Source organism: Tyto alba, unplaced genomic scaffold (assembly GCF_018691265.1).
Source record: "Tyto alba isolate M040663 unplaced genomic scaffold, T.alba_DEE_v4.0 Super-Scaffold_40, whole genome shotgun sequence".
In the NCBI taxonomy this organism is placed as follows: Eukaryota; Metazoa; Chordata; class Aves; order Strigiformes; family Tytonidae; genus Tyto; species Tyto alba.
This window is the reverse complement of record NW_024881316.1, coordinates 44351801-44376866: the sequence shown is the minus strand read 5'-3', so window position 1 is coordinate 44376866 and position 25066 is coordinate 44351801. Positions and strand designations below refer to the sequence as shown.

The window sequence follows — 25066 nt, the reverse complement described above, 5'->3', positions numbered from 1 at the left end:
CTCCAGTTTCCAAACTGGTGGAAGGCTGATCTTGATAGCTCTGTGGCTTGATGCAACACAATCTCAGCCGTGTGAAATACCACCAGTGTTGTGGTGGAGGGAATGGGTATTTCAGCCTGAGTGAACTGACTGTATCTTCAGTCAGGGACACCACAGACTCCAGCTGTTAAACAACAACAACCGAAAAAAACAACCCAAACAAACGAAAAAAACCAAAGCTTTCAAGAAGAAATATCTTGAGAAACAGATAAACAATCAGCATTCAGAAGAGTCATGAAGAATAAAGATAGAAGAGATGTGCATTGCTTGACTTTATCATGGCTTTTGAAAGTCAGCCCCATGGTGCACACCAGTCTTTGTGAGGCCTTAAAACAAGGGCAACTCCCACTCAGTCAGGGGCTGGCACCTCATTTCCTCAGCATCTTCTGAAGTTTTCATTTTCATTCTTCCCTTGTAAGCCAGACACACACAGGAAACATGGGAATGAAACTATCAGATTTCCCCCCAGTACCAGTTCCAGTAACATTAAATGCAAAATTTCTAAATGATTGCATGCTGCAGTCTTACAATGTCTTTATGCTTTTTAGACTAACTGCAAAACCAATTAAAGACAACACATACTGATTTGAAGCCACCCTGCTGCAGTGTCATAGATGCCTTCATTACATTTTTGCCAGGAATACTGTAATTTCTTTTTCCCATCCCACTGTCATCTTAACTTCCAGCTCATTAGTCTCTATCACATGGAAAAGGTTTCTCTTATCCCTCTGACATACGCACATTATATCTACCATATTTGCAATGTCTCTGCTTCTGTATTAAGTTTCAAAGCCCAGTACAAAAGCCATGTAATTTAAGCAGGGTAAAGTGTCTATAAAATGCAATCAAATTAGAGCAAAAGAACCTACAGTTAAAAGTAATCGCATTAAAGCAAGACAATATAGAAGTACAAGAAAACCATTCACACACTTGTACTACACAAGAAACTAAGAATTTGAACAAACTCCTCAGCTGACAAAACGATACAGTTTATCAGCAGAGCTGTTGTCTGAGGATTGCATCTGAGACTGCAGCCATGGAGAAATCCTTGCACTATTGTAGCCAGCGCTAAAACTTCCATCAACCACAGAGAAGCATGAATTTATCTGGCACAGAAAAAAAACATGTTTTCAAATGCACAGGAGTAATTGATAATTTATTTCACTGTGATTCAACTCTGAACACAATCTCTCACCTTTGTTCTCAAATCTGTTGTGGAGTTTGTCCTAACCAATGCCACAATCTTAATGCTTCTGTCTATTCTCTACTCTATTACCTCGAATCCCAGCATCCCTCATTTTCTAAGACTACATTCTTTTCCAAGTTTTACTTTTTTCCTACCTCTGTCAGGCATTATTTATTAATTACATTAAACTCTGATGCAGAATTCTTAACACATATTTCATATGATACATTTGAGAAATTTCCTTAAATAACTAGAGTAATTTGAGTTGTAAATTTACTGCTTTGAATGTGATTAACCCAGAATGTAGCTTCTGTAAATGCAATGTCTTTATGCATTGGTAATGAAGGCTAACCTTCATTTAGAAGCCTCTTCCTTGGGCCAGAAAACTGATATCAGAACTTGTGGATGGATTAGGACCTCTGATGGTATTAAAATAAGGAACAGCTGCTGCCCTAACCACATTAGAATGGACTTACTGCACTTTTTGATTACTATCATCTAGAAAAACAGTGGTTTTGTTGACTTCAGAACAACAGTTTGCTGGAGGGAGAAGGGGAAAACTGTGTTTGATTATTAGCAGATATTAGCTATAAGAAGCAGAAAAGAACTAAGTGGAAGACTTTTCTATAGAATACATGAAGGTAGCTTTATGCTTTGAAAGACATAGCTCTTGCTTGTGTTAGCAGATACCAAAAGGGTTGACTTCTTCCTTTACTACGCACTGTGCTAACATAAAAGTTTCACAGTTAGATCCAACGAAGATCCTGTAAGAACTACTGTTGTAGTTTATTCCAAGTACGACCCAGTGTCTATCCTATTGGCTTTATGTTGCTTTACAAAAATATGCTACACCTTAGACTCTGATACAAGGAAAAAAAAAAAAAAAAACACACAGGAATAACACTGGTGAAGAATAGCAAGTATCACCAGTTACAACAAATCTAATCCTCTAAAACTTGGTAAATAGGAAGTGACATAAAGTTACATGGAGAGATTGCTACTAGGTTCTCTTGTTTATCATCCCAGAAAACAACATATCTTCCTATCATCCTGGAAAAAAAAAAAAAAAAAAGGCTCAGTATTCCATGTGCATCTAGTCAAACTCTCAAATATTTTCAAGCAGGATAACCAGAAGGAAAAAAACACTAACAAAACTTCTCTGTCAGCAGAAGTCCTTGGGTGAACTCCATGTCCCAGCTAACACTGGTGGGGCATTCAAAGGCCTACTAGTGCTGGTGTTCCAGGCCAGACCTTGACTTCCTCAAAGATCAAGGCATTTAAGTCCAGGAATTTAGTTCAACCTATTACAGGAGACAGACAACTGCAAAGTAGAATCTTAATCTAAATTTATACAGTGTTTAGTGGCATCTAAGTGAGACCTACCCACAGTTTATCCTATAACGTCCATTGTGCTCGAGAAAGCAGTAATGAACAGAATGATTCTTTACAGACTTACAGATAAGACCTTGCAATTCCTTCAGGCTCCCAGAGCCCATATTTTCTCATGCCACAACAGAAGGTCTTCATAAACCTTGGCATAGATTTACTAACACCTATGTTAAAATGTCTCACAATTCAGAACTCTACTTTAGCAGAACTGATAACAAAATCATATTCCCGTACAAAAAAAAAAACCCTGAAGTGCTTACCCTGAAAGGTCCTTTCCCAGGAAAGATTTCCCACCCACCCTCGTTTCTTGAGATAACGTGTTCCCTCTAGACTGCAGAGTAGAGCATGACCACAGAAAGCCAATACTAGAAGAATTTTTCCATAGCTGCTCTTAAGGAGAAAAGTATGTTTCCAAATTTAAAAAGCAGACAGTAACTGCTGTCTCGGGTGTTCTGGAAAGAACATTAATCAGTTTATTTTTGTAATTTACTAACAACTAGTATAGTCAGATGCTTTGAAGCACTACTTCAAATTTCAGCTGCAACAACTACAGGCCTACCTTTAACCCAACTGGTCTTTTGCCAAGCACTTTCTCCCATTGAAACAAGGGCATCTGTGCTACCAAGCACCCCATGCACAGATGGGAAAAGAAGCCCAAGTATAAATTATCAGACAGCATCCACATTACAGACAGTGGTGTTTCAGGCTCAGAAATACTTGTTACTTCTCTTGGTTGGTTGGGTTTTGTCTCATTTTGTTGTTTAAGAAAAACAACAACAACAACAAAAAAGCCAACACATTTGCAGAGCAGGAATTGATCACTGATTGAATTGAGGAATATTTGGAACTCAGTAACTCCTGGTTGCTAACAGGATAATCGTGGCCAATGATATCTTCTACTTGCATGGGATGAAGTTGGCATACGCACAGATTCAACTTGACCATACTGTTACAACTGCACAATCTCAGTTTGCCCTTTGTGTTTCTTCAAAGGCTATCAGATTATAAAGCTAATGCATTTTTCCAGAAAAACAGTAGAAACACTGAAGCCTTCCAGTAACAGTAAGAACCACCTAAAAGGAAAGACAGAAGGAATGTCTAAACCAGACTAGACTAATGACTCCTTACAGCTCCATTCAAAATTCTGCAAATCACCTCAGAGAAAACTTGTGCCAGACCCTACCTACGTACATAAATACATGAGCTGCCGTTAGCACCCTCAGCAAGTTGCCTTGTTAACAGCAATAAGAACAACCTTAAATAATCTCATTACGAACAGAATGAACACTCAATAGATCTCAAACATCAGTGAAGGCGAACTTCACTCCTGCCCATTCTCCAGTAAAGACTCCTTACTGTAAAGCCACCTTACTGTTACTGTGGTTCTACAATCCTTGGGAGCTCCACTCATATGCTTTGTAGATCTTAGTGTGTGCTGGCTTTGGCTGGGCTAGAGTTAATTTTCTTCATAGCAGCTGTTAGGGGGCTACATTTTGGATTTGTACTGGAAACAGTGTTGATAATTCAGGGATGGTTTCGTTATTGCCCAGCAGCGCTTACACAGAGCCAAGGCCTTTTCAGCTCCTCACCCCACCCCACCAGCGAGCAGGCTGGGGGTGCACAAGGAGTTGGGAGGGGACACAGCCAGGACAGCTGATCCCAACTGACCAAAGGGATATCCCAGACCATATGACATCATGCTCAACACAAAGCTGGGGGAAGGAGGAGGAAGTGGGGGGGATGTTCAGAGTGACCATGTCTTCTCAAATAACCATCACACGTGGTGGAGCCTGGCTTTCCTGGAGATGGTTGAGCCTGCCCATGGGAAGTGCTGAATGAATTCCTTGTTTTGCTTTGCTCGCGTGCGCAGCTTTTGCTTTACCTATGAAACTGTTTTTGTCTCAACTCACGAGTTTTTTCACTTTTACTCTTCTGATTCTCTCCCCTATCCCACAGTGGGAGGAGTGGGTGAGCAACTGTGTGGGGCTTAGTTGCTGGCTGGGGTTAAACCACAACATAGTGCCAGTCATGTTTAGATAGTTCATAAGATACAGTAAGTCAGACTTCATGAAGCAACTGGTTTTGTTTTCTGAGCTCCTCAACATAACTCACAACTGACCTGTGCTTTACTGAACAATAGTGAGTAAAGCACAGAAACAACAGCTACACAGAGGAACTGTTACACCAGCATTCCCTTCCATGTGCCAATACATAGTTGACTAACAAGGACCAGCAGCTATACCACAGAAAGTAAACTAAGGCAGGCTTATGAATGACAAATATCAACAGCTCTTTTAGGTTATCGAGAGGACTTACATAATGGTGCTGAAAAGTTAGGATTATCACTTCAGCAGTCAGATGGGATCGTAGATGCAGAGCATCAAAGTTCATAGGTGTTTTCAGCTGAAATACTGCACTGATGTGGTTCACAGAGAAAGTATTTGAAATGATTTACAGAATAAATACCACAGAAAATGAATTTTTTAGACTACATACTTCTCAGAGCAAGAACAGCTGCTTATAGCTATATTTTAGTGACTATGAACATACAGAAAACTTCTTAGATATCTGTAAACCGTCACCCAGGGAAGAACGCAAGATAGGATTCACAGAGGGCAGCTGATTCATGAAGTGCTGAAGGACACTGCTCCTGCAGCCTTTCTTTGCAAGCTCTCTACACCTAATAAAAATACATATCCAGTGTATAGTAAAGAAACACTTAAAATTTTACAGAATGACAGGGCATAACATTCACCCAATTTATAAACCAGAACAAAACAAAGTAGGTCGAGCTTCCACAGCACAAGGCATGGTCTGCTTCAAGTCACAGTTTCTGATAATGTTATCATATCAGCAAACAACCACCTTAAAAGGTAGAAAAACTGAAAGTAAAACAAAGCAACAGCAAGTGTACCAGGAAGGCAGAATGAAGCCTGCATTCCTTTCCAGCCTTGGAGTGGTGACTTCATCTTTGCTAGAGTGACCTTCTACTGAGTCTAGGTTTGAATGCTAATATTAGACTAAAAAGAAGTGTGCCACCCTCTAAATATAATGATGATTCAACACCTAGAGCCTTCAGTGATGTAATATGAACAAAGAGGTTCTGACTTCACACTTTAGGTTTTTTAAAATGAAGTCAAAAGGAACAGAACTTCCCCTGCAGAAACAAAATCTGCCTCCTAGAGCATCTTCTTGAATTAGCCTGTAGGAAAAGGGAACCAAAGAAACATTTCACACATGGCAGCAGACACACCGGCTCCACTTTGTTTAAAAAGAGCAATGAAGAGACACATTTCAGTTATATGCTTCAGTGTCAAAGCATCAGTAGAAAGTTTCAGTTCCAGAATTAACATATAAAAGTTAAAGACAACACAGCAGGCCACTGAACAGTCCAGTGTCTTTTACTGCACCTTAAAAATAAAAATAGCAGCATGAAGATGTGCTTTGTTGAAAAAGCTGAATGCAAGTACGAAGGAAAAAAGCCTTTCCAAGTAAGGCTACAGACTTCTCTTAAAACACAATCTTTAGACAAATATTCCAGCACTCGCTTGAGGTAGCCTGAAATCTTTAAGGCCCAAGCTCAATAACACATCTTTTTTTAAAAAAAAAAAAAAAAAGTCAAAAGAAGTCTAACAGGCTTCTGTAGTAAAAGCAAGTAGCCATCCCATATATGTAAATAAAGTTGTAATGGGAAAGAATGCTTCATGAAAATAGTAACTGCTTTCATAATAAAATCCTTCATAATTTAATCCTTCCATTAAAGTAGGATTATCTTTTCCATTGACTAGTTTGACTTCTTTTCTCCTCCCTTCCTTACCTTGTCTCCATTAAGCTCACAGTTCAGGAAATGCATTTTTAATCACCTTCATTCCCCAGCCTTGCACTCACACACTGACCTTCCTCATCAGAAGAATCAGGACCCACTTCAGCATATGTTCACAGAATCACAGACTGGTGGAGGTTAGAAGGGACCTCTGGAGGTCATCTTCTCCAAGCCCCCTTGCTCCAGCAGGGCCACCCAGACCCAGCTGCCCAGGACCACAGCCAGACAGCTTTCAAACACCTCCCTGGGCAACCCATGACAATGCTCAGTTGTTCACATCAAAGAAAAAAAAAAAGTTTTTCCTGATGTTCAGAGGAAACCTCCTGTGTTTCACTTTGTGCTCACTCTCTGGTCCTGTCACTGGGCATGACTGACAAAAGCTTGACTTAGTCTTCTTTGCACCTTCCCTTCAGGTGTTAATACACACTGATAAGATTCTGTGTGTATCCCCCCACACTCACACCTTCTCCAGGCTGAACAGCCCCAGCTCTGTCAGCATTTCCCCACAGGAGAGATGCTCCAGTCCATCATCTTAGTGGCACTTCACTGGACACTCTCCAGTATATCCATGTCTTCCTTGTACTGGGAAGTCCAGAACTGGACACATGTTTGGTCACTGTATTTTCTCATGCATAAGTAATAATAATATCTTCTATTGGTTTGAACTACATTGGCAGGAAAAAGCACTTAATGGACTTAGGCCATCAGTCCCTAAGCAGCTCCACCATAACTAAAATACTCAGAAACTGGTTAATCATTCTTTGTCTGAAATATAACTATCAAGTTTAATAGGTGCTCCTTCCAATTTGAGCCAAAATAGTAGAAAAAAATAACATACAGCCTCTACACAGCCTGAGGAAACACATCCTTCCCTCACATAAGCATATTCCAATAGTGACAGTTTTGTGTAAGCATCTCCTGAGGCATTACAGCATCTGAAGAAACCATCTTAAGAGACAAAGATGCTTCACTTTGACAGTGTGCTTACCAGTTTCAGCCTGAAGGAGATTACACAGTCATGTCACAGAAAGGATGGTTTTACAAAACAGTGATATATGCATTAACAAAAGCACAACAAAAGGGTTACTATCCAGAAATCCTGAGGGCTACGTGTAGCTGTTATAAAACACACATATCCACCCTTAGGAGTAATCAGTCATGCCCTTTGGCTCTCCACCACAATTGCTTTATCAGGAAAGATAAAAAGAACAGCACCTCCCATTCAGTCACACTATCAGCCAAAAATAACAGTCTCATTTTTGCCATATCTTGCTCACGTAACTAGTCCCATCAGTTTTTCCAAGAGACATGTGGCAAATCCCAGGGTTTAGGAGTAATTTTATTTTTAGCTTCTTTACAACAAGACTTCCATGACCCAAGCAGGTCAGTGCTGTACACTTTAAAAAACCTGCCCCTACCAGTAACAGATTATATGCCAAAACAAACGATGAGAACACACTATAGTGATGGGGACACAGCTGAATGTGATCCCAGCTTTGCAGCAAGCATGTTGGATAATCCACTTCTCCATGCTTTTGTTCTTCCTTAAAAACTGAGTATTTTCTAGGCACATTGTAACGATGGTACAATGCCATTCTCTGTAGGAAAAAGCAAGCTGTCCACAATGGGAATGGAGATAAGCAAAACCACCTCCCTTCCACTGTAGCAAGCTGTTAGTACACTGAAGCTGCTAAGCTATCTTGTGCAAACCCTTAAATACCCATATTATCTACACAGCTATCCAGGGCATTTTCCTGACCCAAGTAAACATTTATTTCCAAGAACACCAGTGGGAACCCTACGGAATTATTTTTTGACCAGATGTTTTGTTACTGTAGCAAAGTCAGATACATGTAGCTAGTACTAACCTATATTCCCTCTTTTTTCTACCAGCGTTTAAGATCGGGCAGTCACTCCTGAGCAGCTTCCTCTAAGCCAGGTGGAAACATTCAACTTCAGATCCCAACTCTTGAGGCTCACTCTGTGTTGAGACCTTAGGGTGCCAGCCAAGAGAAAAGTCAAGCCTGGCCAGATACAGTTTCTTTGTGTGTAGAGGATTCTTTCTCTGTAAAGGACATGGCCTTCAGCTGCAAGAATTCCTCAGCCTCAGAAAAATCAAACTCTGGCTCCCTGTCAATGCCATCATCACTCTTGTTAGGCAACAAAGAATCCTAAGAAGTGCTGTGCAGCCATATGATATCGGTGACAGGGTACATCCAATACAGGATGCAGTAAGAACAGACAAAGTGAATCAGTTTATCCACAGCGTGGGTGTATGTGCAGCTAAGTGTTCCCTCTGGGTTGCTGCAAGCTCACACTCAAGCACGAAACTGGAATTTACTTTGTATCTGATAGAGTAGTTAAATTCTTTCAAATTAAAACAAAAATATTTAAGGCATTTGCTTTTAAAACCTATCTTTAGTGAGTATATTGTTTAGGTACTTGTGCCTTAAAAGTTTTAACTTGACAGTTCGGCTTCTTAGACACTTCAGGTAACATAACTTTAAAGCTGTCAGTGTGAATTCTTTAAGTGGTTCTTGCCAGAGCCACTCAGTTTTATATTATACATACACACACACATATTATATATGCAGCAAGTTTACACACCAAATCAAAACAACCAATGAGAGGTATCTCTGGCTTCCTTTACTAGCTAACTTGTAACTTCCAAACCAAACACACCTACATTTTCCTCCCAAAAGCATAGGTCAGAAGTGTCAGATACATTGCAAAAACTTTACTTTCTGTAGAATGGATAACACTACTGAAACTACTGTAGACATAACCATTACTGTAGCATGTTCTTTAAAAGGTTTACTGTACCACTACATATACATTGAATCAATATATAATTGAAGATAGGATTGTTAGCAACATTAACTGTGATTGTGTGAGATTTTAAACTTTAGCTTAGTAACTTGACAATATTTTATATTGAATTCATGTGTGCTCTTATCTTGCAGCAACAGTTAATAATAGAAAGGATTACAGGTATTAATCAACCAGGAGCACAAATTCGACAGGAATAATAAAAATCATAATCAGCTCCTCAAGTCCTTGGATTTAATAAGAAAACCGAAGGTAATCCCATCTAGTTAAGTATAGATTTACGGGAGTAAATACTTACCTGCAAACAGGGCTGTTCATGTCATTGACAGGTAGTTTATAGACATGCACACAGAACAGAATATCCACCTCCACAACCCAGCTGCTACTCTTAAAACACATCCTTAAGTCCTGCAAGTCTTTGGGGATTGCTATCGCACATACTTACATAATCACTCACTCCATTTTCTAAGCCATCAGCTAAATCCTAGAATACAGTTCTCAAAAGCAAAAGCTTCAGAGCAAGTGGGGATAGACTCTCTGCAGGATGAAGAGATATTCTCTAGTTCTAGGCAAGCTTCTGTTTTCTTCCTTTAAAACCAGACTTTCAGACCCCTTCAACTTTAGTGAAGTTCATTACCAGATGGTTAAAATTCCACAAAATGGCACAACATAAATGCAAGATGCTTACACTGTTCTCCAAGATTGCAATTTAGAGTGTACAGGTTTTTTTATTTATATATAAATATGAACATTTTGTTTAGTGCTGTGGTATGAACTTTTATTTTCTTTTAATCTGTATTACTCAAACATACACAAGACATCATTATGGAGGACAAAGCTGTATTTAAAAAACCACAAACAATTCCACTTCTTCAGCCTCAACAGATACCAGATGAGGATACCTCAGCTGCCAGTTCCAGCCAAAACCCACTTTACCACTGCCAGCTTGTTTCCGAATTGAAAATTCTGGACAAGACACTCAAGTAGCCTCAGATGTGCCTATAACAACCAGTCTAGACTAATTTCATCAGAAAAAGCCCCGATCTGTCAGTTTTATATTCCTGACATCTCCATCAGGAATAATACTAGGCTAAGAAACAAACTGAACACTTCCTGCAAAAGTTGAATTTTTTTTTCAATTGTATATTGTTTTCAACATTCTATTTTAGACTAATTGTTGAGTTAAAAGTATTCTCACACAGTTCCCCTTGTATTTGTTCTCACTACCATTCATTTTAGATTTTCCAGATAAAATACCATTTCAGATAATTTAAAACATTTGAGACCTTTTCGCTCCTGAAAGAAGGTTGTAGCAAGGTGGGGGCCAGTCTCTTCCCAAGTAAAAAGTGATAGGACACAAAGAAATGGCCTCAAGTTGTGCAAGGGGAGGTTTACATTGGATATTAGGAAAAGTTTCTTCACTGAAATGGTTGTCAAGCATTAGAACAGGCTGCCCATGGGAGCGGTTGAGTCACCATCCCTGGAGGGATTTAAAAGGAGTGTAGATGTGGCACTTAGGGACAGTGGTGGCCTTGGCAGCGTTAGGTTAACAGTTGAACTTGATCTTAAAGGCCTCTTCCAACCTAAGTGATTCTATGAGAAAATACAAGAAAGGCAGCCTCCCATCACAGTGGTATGTGATCAGCAAGTGAGAGAAACTTTCACATTTAAACTCTGCCACATCCATCATGACTGAAATTATGGTTGCTCTGAAGACATGTACCTACATTTCAGTAATTCTGCAAATCTGAACAAGAGAAAAACATTTTTGGTCACTGTAGTTGACAAAAAAGGCTTTCAAGCTCTTGAAATAAATATCATGGCAGAGTGTTGTCACCTTCGAAAGAAGTCATATTTGGGATCCAGTTTCTTTGTACAAAACAGATTAAACTGTTTCATTGAAACTGCAGTAAATACAAATATAAGGCATATGTTTCTCTTACATTGAAAATATGGAAACTGACACTGTACCTTACTGTCCTCATCTTCAAACACAGACTGGTGAACATTACAAGCAAAGAGAGAATTCGGGAGATCGTTGAAGTCAATTATTTCATTAAAATCTTCTTCTGCAAAACATCTCTTTAAATCGTTGTCTCCATTTATAGAGTAGAGCAAGAACTGTTCTCCATCCTCCGGGATGCAGCCATAGTGACCGAGGTCTCGCATTCCAAAGAAGTAGGAGTCTCCCCTCATCCCTGACAGCATGAAGAAGAGAGACACAGTTACACTACACTTTTAAGATAACATACACAAGTTAACCCGGAAATTCTTAGTTTGGGGGCTTATTTTGTAGAAAGTATATTTCTTACTATTTTAAGATAACAATTGACCTCTGAAAAAGGGCACTAAGACTAGTCTAGTTTCATCAAGGCTCAGATAGGGACTTTGTTTTGATTTCATTTATTAGCACAGAAAAGACCTAACCATATCAGTACAAGCTGCTGAACACAACCAGAAGCAAGGCATTTCTTAAGCATCCCTTGCCCTAAAAGTTGTGTTTAAGAGAATAATTGTTACTGGGAAGGCAGGCTGGTGCTTCTGAGCTCGCAGTCAGCTTAGAGAGAAAGTATAGTGTGCAGGGCAACAAGAAAATTAAAATAACTTTGAAAAATACACTAGGTGTCCACTCAGAGGAAAAAAAAAAGATAAGAAAGACCCTGTTGGAAAGTAGCATGAACACAGAATCATCAAAAAACACAGTATAATTAAGACACATCACTATTAAAGAATAAAGCCTTTTTTTGTACATTTTAAGGACAGAACATACCCTAGTTTTCCATACCTATTAGCAATTTCTTTGTGTCAATCACATTAAGCAAATTAAAAAAGCTAAGGAAAAAGAGTAGACTCTAGAGATGATTCCCACCACCCTTCAGGAAAATCCTGCTGACTTCGAGAGCCTTTACCCTAAATCCATCCGAGTAAAAGATCATTTTAAGATGCACAGAAGTAACAAGCTCATACATCAAACAGTATCCCTACTGTTGATACAAGAGCAAACTTTGTACCATGCAAGGGTAGTAATTAGAAGTCCGATTAATTATTATTATGTGTTAATTAGTATAAATTCAGGTACTTATCAGTCCTTAGTACAAGTATATTAGACATCAGCCTATAACCTCTACAGAGCTCCAGTAAGCTGACTAGAAGCTGTACAGAAAAATAATTAATTCCTTTATATTTTTGTTTCTTTCAGTAACAATATGCTATCATTGGCTGCTTTTTCTCCTCATAGCATAAGGAGTTAGGGAGTTACATAAACACAGTGTGCTCATCTGTTTCAGATTTGCCCTTGCTCTACTGCATACTTGCCATTCTCTATAAATAGTTGTAAATATTAGCTCAAATACACTATTTAGGGCTAGTGTCCAAAATTAAACCCTATGGGCTTATTACGCTTAATCTCAGTAAAGCAAAGCTAAATTATGGAGCTAATTTGCCATGACTGTGCCTTTCATACAACCTCAATCCTAGTGCTGCTCTGAAATGACATTTGGCCAACAAAAGAGCGTGTTGTTCCATAACCTTATGTTACGGAAACACCAGTAATTGTTATTGCTGAAGTCTCAGGGCTAACAACAGAAGTCTTCAAGAAAACAAGCTCAAGTCACGCTCAAAAGCATGACGCTGGAGCTCTGAGCCCACGCTTGCCACTCTTTCAAATCACATCAGAGACCAATTTATGAGCCAGCATTAGTCAGAACAACTAAGGTTGGAAGAGGCCTGCAGTGGTCATCTAGGCCAAACCATAAGGTCAGACCAGGATAATTTAGGGCCTTATCCAGAGGTAAATGTTGTACAGCAATACCACTCATAGTGCATATAATGATCTGCAGAGAGCTGACAGGTCACAAGATCCTAGCTGTCCTCCTTTTCCAGGTACTAAAATATGTTACACAGCTAAAACCAGAATAGTTTCCTAGTCCTGTATTCTATGCATGTAATTTGTGAGTGAGGGGTTAAAAAACAAGCAAGGATGCAGTGCTGTAAGCAAGCAGGTGTAGCATAAAAACTCGGGCCAATTACCTCTTTTTACATGTCAACCTGAGGACAGGTTTTTAGACTATCAAATACACAATCATTTTCACCAACTTAGTCTGATATTAGCACAACTATCTCCAAGTAATTTCAGTTTAGGAATTTAATTGTAACTGAAAAAAAAAGAAAAGCCTGAACAGGTGGCAGAGGAGATGGCTACAACGTCAACAGTACATATTAATGTAGTAGGAACTCAGTATCACAGCAATATTGCCTCTGATATTTGAACCAACTCACTTAAGCCTAGAATTACCATACACATCAGTGTAAACATACCAAGATAAATACTACAAAGAAATCCTCACAGCAGCTACTACTGAGGAATAAACAAATTCATGTGTCACCACACTAGCAGAAAATATTAATAGATCATCTACTCCAAATACAATCATCCCTCATTGTGTTTGCCACCACATCTAGCCTGTGTCAAGATGAGATTTGTTGCTTTTAGGTTTATGAAAATTAACCTCAAGCCCAATGTGTTACAAAAAATAATTTACATGATAGAGCAGTCTTTTGCCAGTCAGTATGAAGTATTTCATTCACAGCAGGCAAACTACCTGCAGTCAGTGACGATACTGACTATTTTACAGTCACACTGGCAATAACCCTTCTTCCTCCACAAGCATTAATCTGGAAGAGTCCACTCAGCAGAGGGGGATGTTTCAAAGCCAACTTTACACAACTGACTCAAGAGGATAAAGATGACACAAGCTATTACTCAAAAATTGTAGGAATTTGAATTACGAATTAACACTCAATAGCAATACTAGTGAGAAGAGGTGAGATTACATGGAGCTGAGAATAATGAAGTTTAAGATCTACAAGAATGCCCTAGGACATAACAAACCAGGAATCTGCTGACTGAATGGAACTTAGAGTCAAAGTAGAGCAAGAGAGGCAGTATCTCTCTCTATAGTGGCTGGTTTCTTAAGATGCACTTTTTAGTCTAATCAGTTTCACTTTCACTGTAAAGTATAATAGGAATGTTAAAAAGATGACTTCATGGCAGCTAACAAGCTTCACACATCCGCTTCCCCAATGAATAACAAAGATACTAGGGTGTGCAGGGAAGTAAAGAATCTCAATATATCAATAGAAGTCAGAAGAGTCTACAGGTTTCTTCACTAAATGGTTTATTTTTTTTTCCTCTTGGGAGAGCCATATTATAAGGTACTAGATAGGAAAAGAAGCTTTTAAGTTAAGATTTAAACAAAACCACTACAACAAGCAACAAAACAGAACAGGATTTTAAGTTACAACCATGAAGTTCGGTTTTTAACCACCTTAATTGGCAATAAGGAAATGAGCATACACTATAGCAGGCGATTCTTCAATATATAGGCTTCAAAGTTCCATCTGAGATTAGAAATTAATAAATACTCTTACATTATGTGGCAGTAGTTCTGCTCTGCTAGAGCTCTTTACCAAGAAAAGCTTGTTCCTTTTTTCAGTCAATTCTTGAGACCGATTTGCTCACCAAGATGTGGGTATTGACCAAGTTTCCCTAAGGAAGTCATTGGCTCGCATGCCTTTTGACCATCTCTTCTTCAAGACTTGTAGGCAGGTGTGTATACATGCACATGCCTCTTCTACACTTAAGATATACCCAGAATTCTGATCAGTGTTCCCTCCACTAGCAAGTCAACTTACAACACCCCGATTATTATACCTCTGCTCAATTAAAGATGAGATCTGCACAACTACAATACAGAACATCTGTATGGAATAACTACTGATTCACAAATTTTAATTTGCTATACAAGGGCCACATACTGCACAATATTATGCACAGCACCACAATTAAAATAGAAATCTTACTAATAAAAGACATATATGATCCCCAAGAGAAATAAACTGCCTATGAGCCCAAGATCAATGATAATCAGAGAAGGCAAACATACCTGAATCAACATTTCTTAGCACACTTCAAACCCTTGGGCTGTAAATTCAGACTCTGACTGGACAAATGAGCACTCGTGCCAAAAGATGCAACATAATCTGTCATGCACCTCAGGCTTCTCACTTCCAACACCAGTCACCTCCCTGCAGACAGGCCCCACGCTACCTTTGGTAGTGGAGAAAGCATCCCCTGCTCCAACTCATGGCACAACTGCCCAAACTGATTTGGTTAAAAGAAAAGGCCAGGCCTAAGGAAAAAAGTTTAGGTTTGACTCCATTAGGTAGATAACTGATTTACTTCATGGCTGCATAAATATTCTTAGCAACCAGAAAAGAGGGCCAAGTCTGGCAATGGACAGGCAACAGCAAAATTTAGGACTGTACTTTTCAGCAAGTAACCTACTTAAAGCATTCATGAAATTATAATCAGAGTTTTCACAGCTCTGCATGAACTTCATAAGTCACCATATCAGAAGTTATCTTCAGTCAGTCATCAGCTGGAAACCTTATCTGTTTCTGCGTTATAAATAATGTTACACCTATACAAAACAAATCATAACAACATACCCTTTATTGTGTCTGTCAAACACCTTAAGTCTCAGATATTTTGTTGTTGGTAGCATTTTGTGGCTTATTTGAATTCACTTAGTTACTTCAGGCAGTCCTCTGTCAAAGAATATTCTCCTTCCAATTATTCCATTAATTTAAAACAAAAGAATTTTCATTTCAAATCCCTTAAAACAATTAATTTTAAATCACGTATAATCCATGAACTGGATTGCCATATAAAATAAACCCCAAAGTTATGTTTTATGTAACTATAATACAATCACTGGATCACATTCCTATTTATATTAAAGCTCCTTTTCCACAGCTTCTGACAAAATAAGTGACTGTCCCCTCCCTTATGGTCCTGTTTATGCCATCAAAAACCAGTGACATTCACACATGAGGAAACTGTACTCATCTTACTTTTAAAATGTAATGAGTTCAAACTGACTTCTGCATTTGCTTCTCCATTCTCAAATCAGAAAATGTTTCAAATACTTAAAATTCCAGAAGCTGTCATACAGAATTTCAAAAGAAGTGCCAATGCCATGAAAAAATAACTCAGTAACACTAAGGCATCATCCAGCATCAATAGTAATGTTAAATTCATTCACCAAGATCTTAACTGCGACCACACTGGTAACCGCAGTAGCAGGACTGTTCCCTTTAGAAGGTTGAAATACTGAGACAGAAACAAACCCGAGCCCAAGCTCATGTAACCTCCAGCTACTGCCATTTGTAAGCTGTGTTCCTATGTTACTTCTGAATTTGGTGTAGGGTTTTGATCCTAAACTTTCAAGACAGAAAATACATTACACAGAACAGAGTACTCCAAGCATGCAGTACTATTAATCCTTGGAAAACCATAGCAGCCACTACCCTTCCAGACTCTGTGTGGAATCTCCTTGTCACTTTTGTGGAATTCATATGCACACTTTGCATCACTTTACACTGATTTAAGTTATTTCAAGTTTCTCCTCTTGCGGTGCAAGAGCTTGTAACTCTTCCCACTGGAAGAGAGTAGGTCATGCCAGTGTTCAACCCTGTAGAGACTGTAACCAAAAGCTCTGTAGAGATTCCAAGTGGGAACTAAAGTATTCATTCAGTTACCTCACTATTTTTAGACATGGTACACCGCTTATTAAAATTAACAAAGACCAGCAGGAAGTTACATTCATTAGCAAATAGCAATAGCTTAGTGAGGTTTTTATTTGAAAAACTGTTATCAAGAAGGATTGTGTCTTTAGTATAAAACTGAAAGGCCAAAGATGTACATCTTGTTATGAAGTTAGACCCCTACAGAGAAAAGAACTTCAGCTGAAGTTTTGCTGAATTAAGACAACTCGAGTAAATTAAGTATCTGAACGGACCAACGCCTTATACATCACCGAGCACGTATAGATTTATCCACTGTTTTTATGGAAACTAACAAGGCATTTCCTTGGTGACCATTTTCCTGTCCTAAGTTTTTAAAAGGAATCCCTGAGGGACATCAAGAAACAGGCACGTATCTCTTGAACTTGCTAGGAAACTTTACTTTTTTTTTATTAAACACTGCTTGCCATGACAAACAAAATGACTAAAAATAGAATAAAGCAAACAAAATGTTACAAATAGAAGATTTAAATATAATCACTATAAACTAAAAGTATTATTGAGTCCTGAGTGCAAACCTGGAAACCACAATCTACAGGAATTAAGAAAATTTGGGGAAAAAAAGAAGCAAGAAAAGTTGCAATTGTTTTTCTAGAGGGGTCCAGAAAAAGTGTAAAACAAAAAAACACCACCAAATGACAAAGACCAAGTTTTACCATAATCCAAAGAGGGGGGACAGGAGGAATCAAACCCACTGAGTAAAATTTTACTGAAGCAATCAGTTTTTACTTAAAATAGTTACTAACTTAACGAAAGCAGTGACACCAAATTCTGTAGCAGTAGCCTAAGGATACAACTCCTGCTTAAGTCAACTGGACCCATGCTGAAGACTTCGGCAGAAGGCACGAATGTAACAGGGAAGTTCAGACAGCAGTAACCCACTGAAATCTCATCCCATTCTGCACAATGAACACTGGAGATCAGTATTATTTTTATATGGTGCTAATTCTTCACTATGGAAAGCTCCCATGGACTTAAATGGAAATATTTTACTTAATTAGAAAAAGCAAAACAGGACCTCATGCGACAGGATTAATGAACTGTTGCAGTCTCAAAAGCAATAGAAACTATAGTCACCCCTTCTCTCAGCCTTCACCCCTGCATCTCCCACCTGGGCAATGACGATTCCCACTTATAAAAATTACCAGTACAGTGAATTCCACTCACATTTTAACTCCAATTTGGTTAGCACCACACAAAACCAGTGACAATCTCTACTATTCCTCTTATGGAAGTGGCAGATATGAGGAAGAACATTTTTTTTTTTTTTTTAATGCTAACTGGTGCAAATCCCAAATGTTCTAATCCTTTCCATTGACATTCTAGCTGTATTAAATTTAGCTGAGACTTTGCAACTATTTTTGGAAGCTTTTAACATCCAAAGGGACTATTCACTTTTATTCATCTAAAGCAGGGCTGGCCAGCTCAAGCAGTTCAAGACCTGCATATTGCTCAGAAGGCTCAGCTGTGCCTCCCATGCTAGGGGTGTATCCTATGATCAGTAAAGCAACTCAGCTGGCACTGGCTTGCTAAACCCTGGAGAAAACAAACCAGCAGACACTGGTGCTCAACCCTACTAAGCCAAGACACCAGCCCCATTCCACAGTAGGAAGGTGATACTTTGAGCAACCAATGCCAGGTGTGAAGATTTTAGGTGCTATTCTTAAGGTCGAGAAGCTGGGCTAGGATTAATCAACCATTACCAAGGTAACATTAATGTACTCAAAGAACAGAAAACCCTCCCCACACCCAAAGAAACCAGAACAAGCTATTACCTTCACTTGGCCTCTATGCTACTCTATTTAAAGCAAGACAGTTTTATACGGGGCACCCAGTATTACAACGTCACTGGCCTTCAGCCACATCCATCACCTCACACAGGGGTCAGTGGAACACTCATCTAATAGCCCTCTAGCTTGTAACATAAAATTCATAACTACACCCCAATTCTTACCAAGACCTACTTTCCCTTCCCCTGTTGGGAGGTAAAAAAAAAAAAGAAAGAAGCCATGAATGTCAGAACTACATGCAATAGGAACTGTTCACAGTGTTTAGCTCCTAGAAGATACTCAAGACACCGTGATGACTTGGAATAAAATTTCGAAGTTTCCTTGAAAAGTATTTTCTGCTGGTACACACAAGCGATTTATAACTTAAGAAACATTAAGGACACCAATGCAATGACAAACATTTTCAGTACAATGACAAACCAAGTCACTGAATGTGAATACACTCTACAGCATTTGGAAGAGGACAAACTAGATCACATAGCTGACAACTCCTCAGAAGGTTAAGGCGAATGAGATAGCTCCTGCTGTTAAAAAAGAAAGGTACCAGTTACTAGTATCAAAGTTGATAACCTACAGAAAATCTTCTTCTGCCCTTGTTTATTGTGAGGCATTTTTTTTTTATTGTTTTATATTTTCATAGCATTCAGATTTCCACCTGCTCAAGAATGATGTGCGACCACATAATTTAATTTTACTGCAAGAATAAATGCCACCGAGTTTCTTTGCAGTAATTATGTATTTTCATACAAAAAGAATTTTCCTTTTCTACAGAGCAACCATTCTAACTAGGTAAACAACAAAGAGCAAACCAAACTGTAAGTGCAGAACTTGAAAGCCTAACACAGAAGCTCGGGCAAAGGATAAGCCGTGATTAAACCGAAATTCTCATTTTTATGATTTTTCAGCTGTATAAACCTATATTATTTTTTCCTTTCAGGAAACTAGAGTAAACTCCAGCAGTAAAGGGACCGAAATATTTTAAAGAGATACAAAAGCACCTAGGAGAGGTGGGGAAAAAAAAAAAAAAACAAACAAACCAACAACTTTGGCGAGCTACCTGTTATATAAGCATCAAATAACACCGGTGTGGCACGCCGCAGCGAACTTCAGAGCAGCCCAGGCGGAGTCTCCCTGGGGGATACGGGCCCCTCTGCGTTCCCGCACACCCGCCGGGAGCCGCGACAGGGCTGCACCCCCGCAAGCGCCCACCTGCCCGGCCCCGACACCCGCCGGCTGCAACACCCCCCTCGCACGCGGGGACGCTCCCACGCCTCACCGAACCCCTCCCCACCCGCGGCGGACGACAGCCCCTTGCCCCGCAGGACGAGCCGCCCCCACGTTCCCCCCCCGGGCCATTTCCAGCCGCCCGCGGCGGGGCTGCACGGCGGGCACCGACCCCCCCGGCCGGAGGGCCGGCGCCCACGGGGGAGCCCCGGGCTCTCCTCGCGCCCGAAAAGCCGCCGGTGAAGGGAGCCGCGAGGCAAGAGCGGGGCCCGGGGAGGTGGGTAGGACCGCGGGCGGCCGCAGGGAGAGGCGGCGGAGCCGTTACATAACCCCGCCACGGCGGGCGCACGGCGCCAGGTCGGCGGGGCAGGGCTGCAACAGGGCGGCCCCGCCGGGGAAGGGGCCCCGCCGGCGCTGCGGCCCCGCCCTCACCTGCTGCAGCGCGCTCGGCCGCCGCCTCCCCTGTCGTCGTGGCCGCCGCCGAGCCCCGAGGACCGCGCCGCCGAGCCCTTCAGCGAGCGCCGCGCACCTCTCGCCCGCCCGCGCCGCCGAGGCGAAGGTGGAGGACGAGGCGGGAGGAGTGAGGGGAGCCCGCAGGCCAATCGGCAAACACCGCCGCCCGAACGGGCGGGCGGGGGCCACCAATAAGAACGCGAGGAGCGGGATGGCCCCGCCTCCTCCCTCCTCTGGCCACGCCCCCCACCTCCCGCCGGGTCTCGGTCAGCAGCGGGAGCGGGGGGCGGGCAGCGGCCTTTCTCGCTCCGTGTGGGGACGGGAAGGCCGGGGAGGGGGAGCTCAGGTCTCCCCCGGCACCCGGCGAGCGGTAGGAACCAGGAAAGGGTTTGTGTCCTCGTTACTAGTGCGTGGCAAAGCTTCCCTCACCTCAAGGTGTCAGCCCCCCTGCCTTGAGGTGAGGAGGGATGCGGTGAGGTGTGGGGGTGAGGAGAGGTGAGGTGAAGTGGGATTGAATAGGGGTGAGGAGGGGTGGGATGGGGTGAGGAGGGGTGTAGGGGAGAGGTGGGGCGGACACCGCACAGTGCCAGCACACCACGCCGTGGTTTTAATGACAAACCTCCTCATCCCACCCCACACACACACACCCCGGCCCGGTGATTTTGTAGGGGGCCTAAATGCCTCTGGGGCATGGAGCTCCCAGCTGCCGTTCCCGCTTCTGACCACCCATACCCAAACTGGCCCTCGAAGCAATCTGGAAAGGATCCAGCCGCCGTTCATCTGTTCTTCAGACTAACAGGTGAATAAGGTGTATCTCCCCGCTGAGGCCAGGAGGTGTATCTGTGGGACCCTTAAGGAGTGTCAGGGTCACGGTGGAAAAAGGCTGATCGTGGTCATGATTTTAAAATGAAGAAAAAACATTCAGGTGCCCCCAAGGCATGCTTTATTAAAAGAAGGGCTATTTTATCTTTTCCAGCTGTCTGTCCGAGACTGCTAAGCATCAGAAGCTAATGCTGATTTTCCGCTGTCTCTTTGCTTTGGAATGTAATACAGAGGGATTTAATCAATAGGGTGATACAGAAATGTAAATAGGTTTCTGTAAAGATGACTTTGAAAATCTATAGATTATAATGGAGAACTAGAAGGCTCTCATATAATTATTAAATACACTATTAAAAAATCCACGGAGGGAATAATTCTCCATTAGTTAAAAATATATAAAAAGATGTATGCCACTTATAGCAGCATTTTCCAATAATAGCAGAAAAAACTGTTGTAATGAATGAGATCAATGGTGTATCCCACCTCATCTCTGCAAATACCTAAGAGCAATGCATCGTAGATTGTTGTACTCACAACAGAAGAGTTTCTTCCTGGTTCCATTAACTAAGGACTGACATGCCTTGATGCATATCTGGTTTAGACACCTTCCAGGATTCCTTCTTTGCTTCTATTTTTAATACATAGTAAGTAACTGATAGTCATAATTATTATTTCTTGTTGTTTTATCCTTGTGCCTAAAATATCAGTCCCTGACTGTGATCTTATTGATTTAGGCTAAGCAGAAAAGAAAGCAAGCTATGGAACCAAAGACGTCACAATATAAACTAATCGGGTTTTAAATCAAATTATGTGTTTGTTCTTTTGGGGTTTGTTTTAAGAATTAAACCTGGTAGGATATCTTCCTTTGTCTCCATTTATATGCATCTTACTTTACATGATTTCTTATTTTACATGATTTCTTATTTTAATATTCTGAGTGGGAAGAGCATCCACTGTGCTTTTTCTGTCCCACATTTATGTTATACAATTTCCTTGTGTCTTCTTATCCCCATACCTCTTAACTGTGTCTTGTTCACAGTAGCCAGTTTCAAGGTTTTGGGTTTTTTTCATGTTTTCATACTGGGAAGAATATTTTCATTGTGATGAAATTCCCCTAGTGTATGCTTTCCTTGTAGTCAAATGAGAACCTCCACAGTTATGAAAACAAGCTAATCCACATTCAGGAAAAATCAGGGATGCCTAAGTCAGTGCTTTGGCTTTTATATGCACCCAGACATTATTGATATGATGAAGGGGGAAAAAAAAAAAAAAAAAACAACAACAAAAAAAAACAACAAATTCCACTGTTCACTGTTTGCAGTAAAAATGTCCTTCAAATTAGATAATAATGAGAATGGCAACAATTGCAGGGGTTTTAATAGTAATGTTGTAAGCATTAAAGATTTCTATTAAGAAAGGTAACAGGATAATAAATTACTTAGACATGGAAATGTGGCACTGGAAAAATAAGAGAGTAAGAGCAACTGAGCAAACATCCTTCTTGGAGTCACACCGTTTACGCACTTAGGCCCCAGTGCTGTTCAGGCCATGCAGCCTGAGTAGGCACCCTGTGCTTCCTAAATGCTGTGGGCACCTTCCCACAACCCAAGTAGTTGTAGAGTGCCAAAACCTGGAGGAAGCTGAAATTCTGGAAAGGATACCAAAGGAGGTGATAAAACAGCTGCTACTTGCAAGATTTGCAAGCAGTGCTGTTGTCCTGCTCCCACAGAACTGAGTGGGAGTTTTGTTACTGATATCTCAGAGCACAGGCTTAGCCCATCTCATCCAAATCCTGAGCTGCTCATCTTCTCCAGTCTGCACCTGCTTCTTATCTACAGATTTAATCTGTAAGCAAAAGCAGCCTCTCAAATGCACTAAAGCAGCCACGGTGAATTTTAACACAACAACAGTACTGTAACCAAAAGGCTTTGGCCCCTTATGTTATGCTGATTTCTGATCATCAAAATACAAACATTGACTCACTCCCTCAGCCTTTGCAGGAGCTGTGGTGACAAAGTTTTCTCTTTTCAGAATAAATGAGTAAGTAATGACTCAAAATTTGTAGATTCTCAAGAAGCAAATGCTGCTTCTTTTACATTTCTGCTCACAGGGATAATCCCAAATTCTTTGGCCAGATATGGATTATGATTTCTTGCAAATGGCTGAATCTGGAGATTAGAGTGGGTAAAGCAATTAAAATTAATGTTGACTCTATCAGCATTAACATATCCTTGATTGTTTCTGTTACTTTTTTAGAACATAAAACCACAGTTGGATCCATCTAGCACTATATCTTGTCTCCAGCTGCCAAGACTGGATGTTTAGTAAAACAGTGTGAAAATAGAACATGTATTCTTCTCCTATTTACCTATAAACTAGTGAGGTAGGGACTTCTGGAACTCAGGGTTGTATCCAAGGTAATAGGCTTAGTAGCTGCCAGTGGTCCTTTTCTCTAAGAGTTTGTCTTAACTCTTTTTGAGCCTGTTTGTTGTTTTGCTTCCTACAATGTGCCATGCTGTGGTAGTTCTTCACTGTGTAAAAACAATTTAAGGTCTTCTTCCTGATTGTTTTATTAAGTGTTCCTTTGTTATAGAGGCAGTAAATGAAATTTCTTGTCTGACCTTCTCACCATCATTATTTTCCAGACTTTAATTGGATTTCCCTTCGACTATCCCTCTTTCAAGCTGATGGGTTTTTCTCTATTTCCACTGTAAAACTTTATCACCACCCTCTCTATCCTTTCTAATTTTACTAGAAAACACTACTTTCTTTAAAACTTTGGTTCTACTAAAACAACTATTCAGTGGATCTGGAATAGGCAAGAGCTGTATGGCCAAGGAACTCAGAACCCTGAGCATATGAGCGATAGAGTCCTATGACTTTGGGGGCTCACTTGTCATCTAAGGTGGGAGCTACTAATTCTTAACATTCAGTTCCCCTTTTTGACCACTTCCCAGCCCCACACTAACATTTTCAGAGAACTTTTCACTTCAGCCTCCAGATCTCCTGCAGCAAAAGTGATAGCTGGAAACAGTGTCTATATATGTATAATTAGGGTTATTTTTTCCCATGTGCATTACTTTGCACTTATCACCACTGAATTTCATCTGCTATTTTATCACCCAGTCACTCAGTACAGTGAGACAACATTGCCACAACACCTCTTCAGTTCCATCCTGTATGTGTATAGCAACTGCAAAGCAGCTTAGATACAACGTATTGCAGATGTTTAAATAAAAATATGCAAAGGAAAGATCATCTTGTTTTTGTTTTGTTTTGTTTTGTTTTTTCATTTATCTACAGATCATTTTTCACAGTTCTGGGTGCAAGATTAATAATTACACCAATGAAAAATTGCTGCAGAAAAGGAGAGTATCCTTCACTTGCTGTAAAATTCCAGTGCCCGTAACACTCCTGCATGTGATACTCCATGAGCAGGTTGGTCGTGGAGCAGGGCTGTTCCCTTCGTCAGGGGTTTGGAGATGCAGAGAAGCACATGCTTCAGCTATGCACAGGGATGCTGGTTCTCTCCGAATCTGTTATGTGGGGGTCAGGCAAGAGAGGAGAACCTGTGGCACCACTCCGGGAACCCCAGAACTCACAGCCTTGCAGTGGAACAGCCCCTGCATTTGGCTCTGCTGCTCCCTAAACCCTCTCTCAGGTATATCCCCATTGGTTTTGAGCATCTTCAGGGTCAGACAGAGGTCGAACAGGAGGCTTGTGTCTTTTAAGGCAATGAGAACAGGAACAAAGAGTCTTTGCATTTTCCATCCACTTCTGAGTTGCCTGAAAAAAAAGTCATTGATTTGACATTGCAAAAATTCCGTATCTAGCATAAAGTCCCACAAAACAGAGCTTTATTAT

At 40.7% G+C, this 25066-nt stretch overlaps 2 protein-coding genes across 3 annotated transcripts in view; both read right to left on the bottom strand.

Moving 5' to 3' along the window:
• The window catches only part of RCAN2 (regulator of calcineurin 2), a 94635-nt gene extending 74140 nt beyond the window's left edge, over positions 1-20495 (bottom strand). The window contains exons 1-2 of one of the 2 annotated variants that reach the window (XM_042802965.1): positions 20360-20495; positions 11238-11464 (exon numbers count right to left, since the gene is read on the bottom strand). In XM_042802965.1, the coding sequence (XP_042658899.1) occupies positions 11238-11462 (225 nt within the window). In that variant the 5' untranslated portion in view covers positions 11463-11464; positions 20360-20495. Of the gene's footprint in view, positions 1-11237; positions 11465-19760; positions 19902-20359 lie in introns of those variants that run through there. The other variant, XM_042802964.1, reaches the window with a different exon arrangement.
• Positions 20496-22619: 2124 nt separating this feature from the next.
• Positions 22620-25066, bottom strand: part of LOC104356978 (24-hydroxycholesterol 7-alpha-hydroxylase) — a 38995-nt gene continuing 36548 nt past the window's right edge. The window contains exon 13 of the transcript XR_004408886.2: positions 22620-24988. The gene's annotated coding sequence lies outside the window, so the exon portion shown is untranslated. The remainder of the gene's footprint in view (positions 24989-25066) is intronic.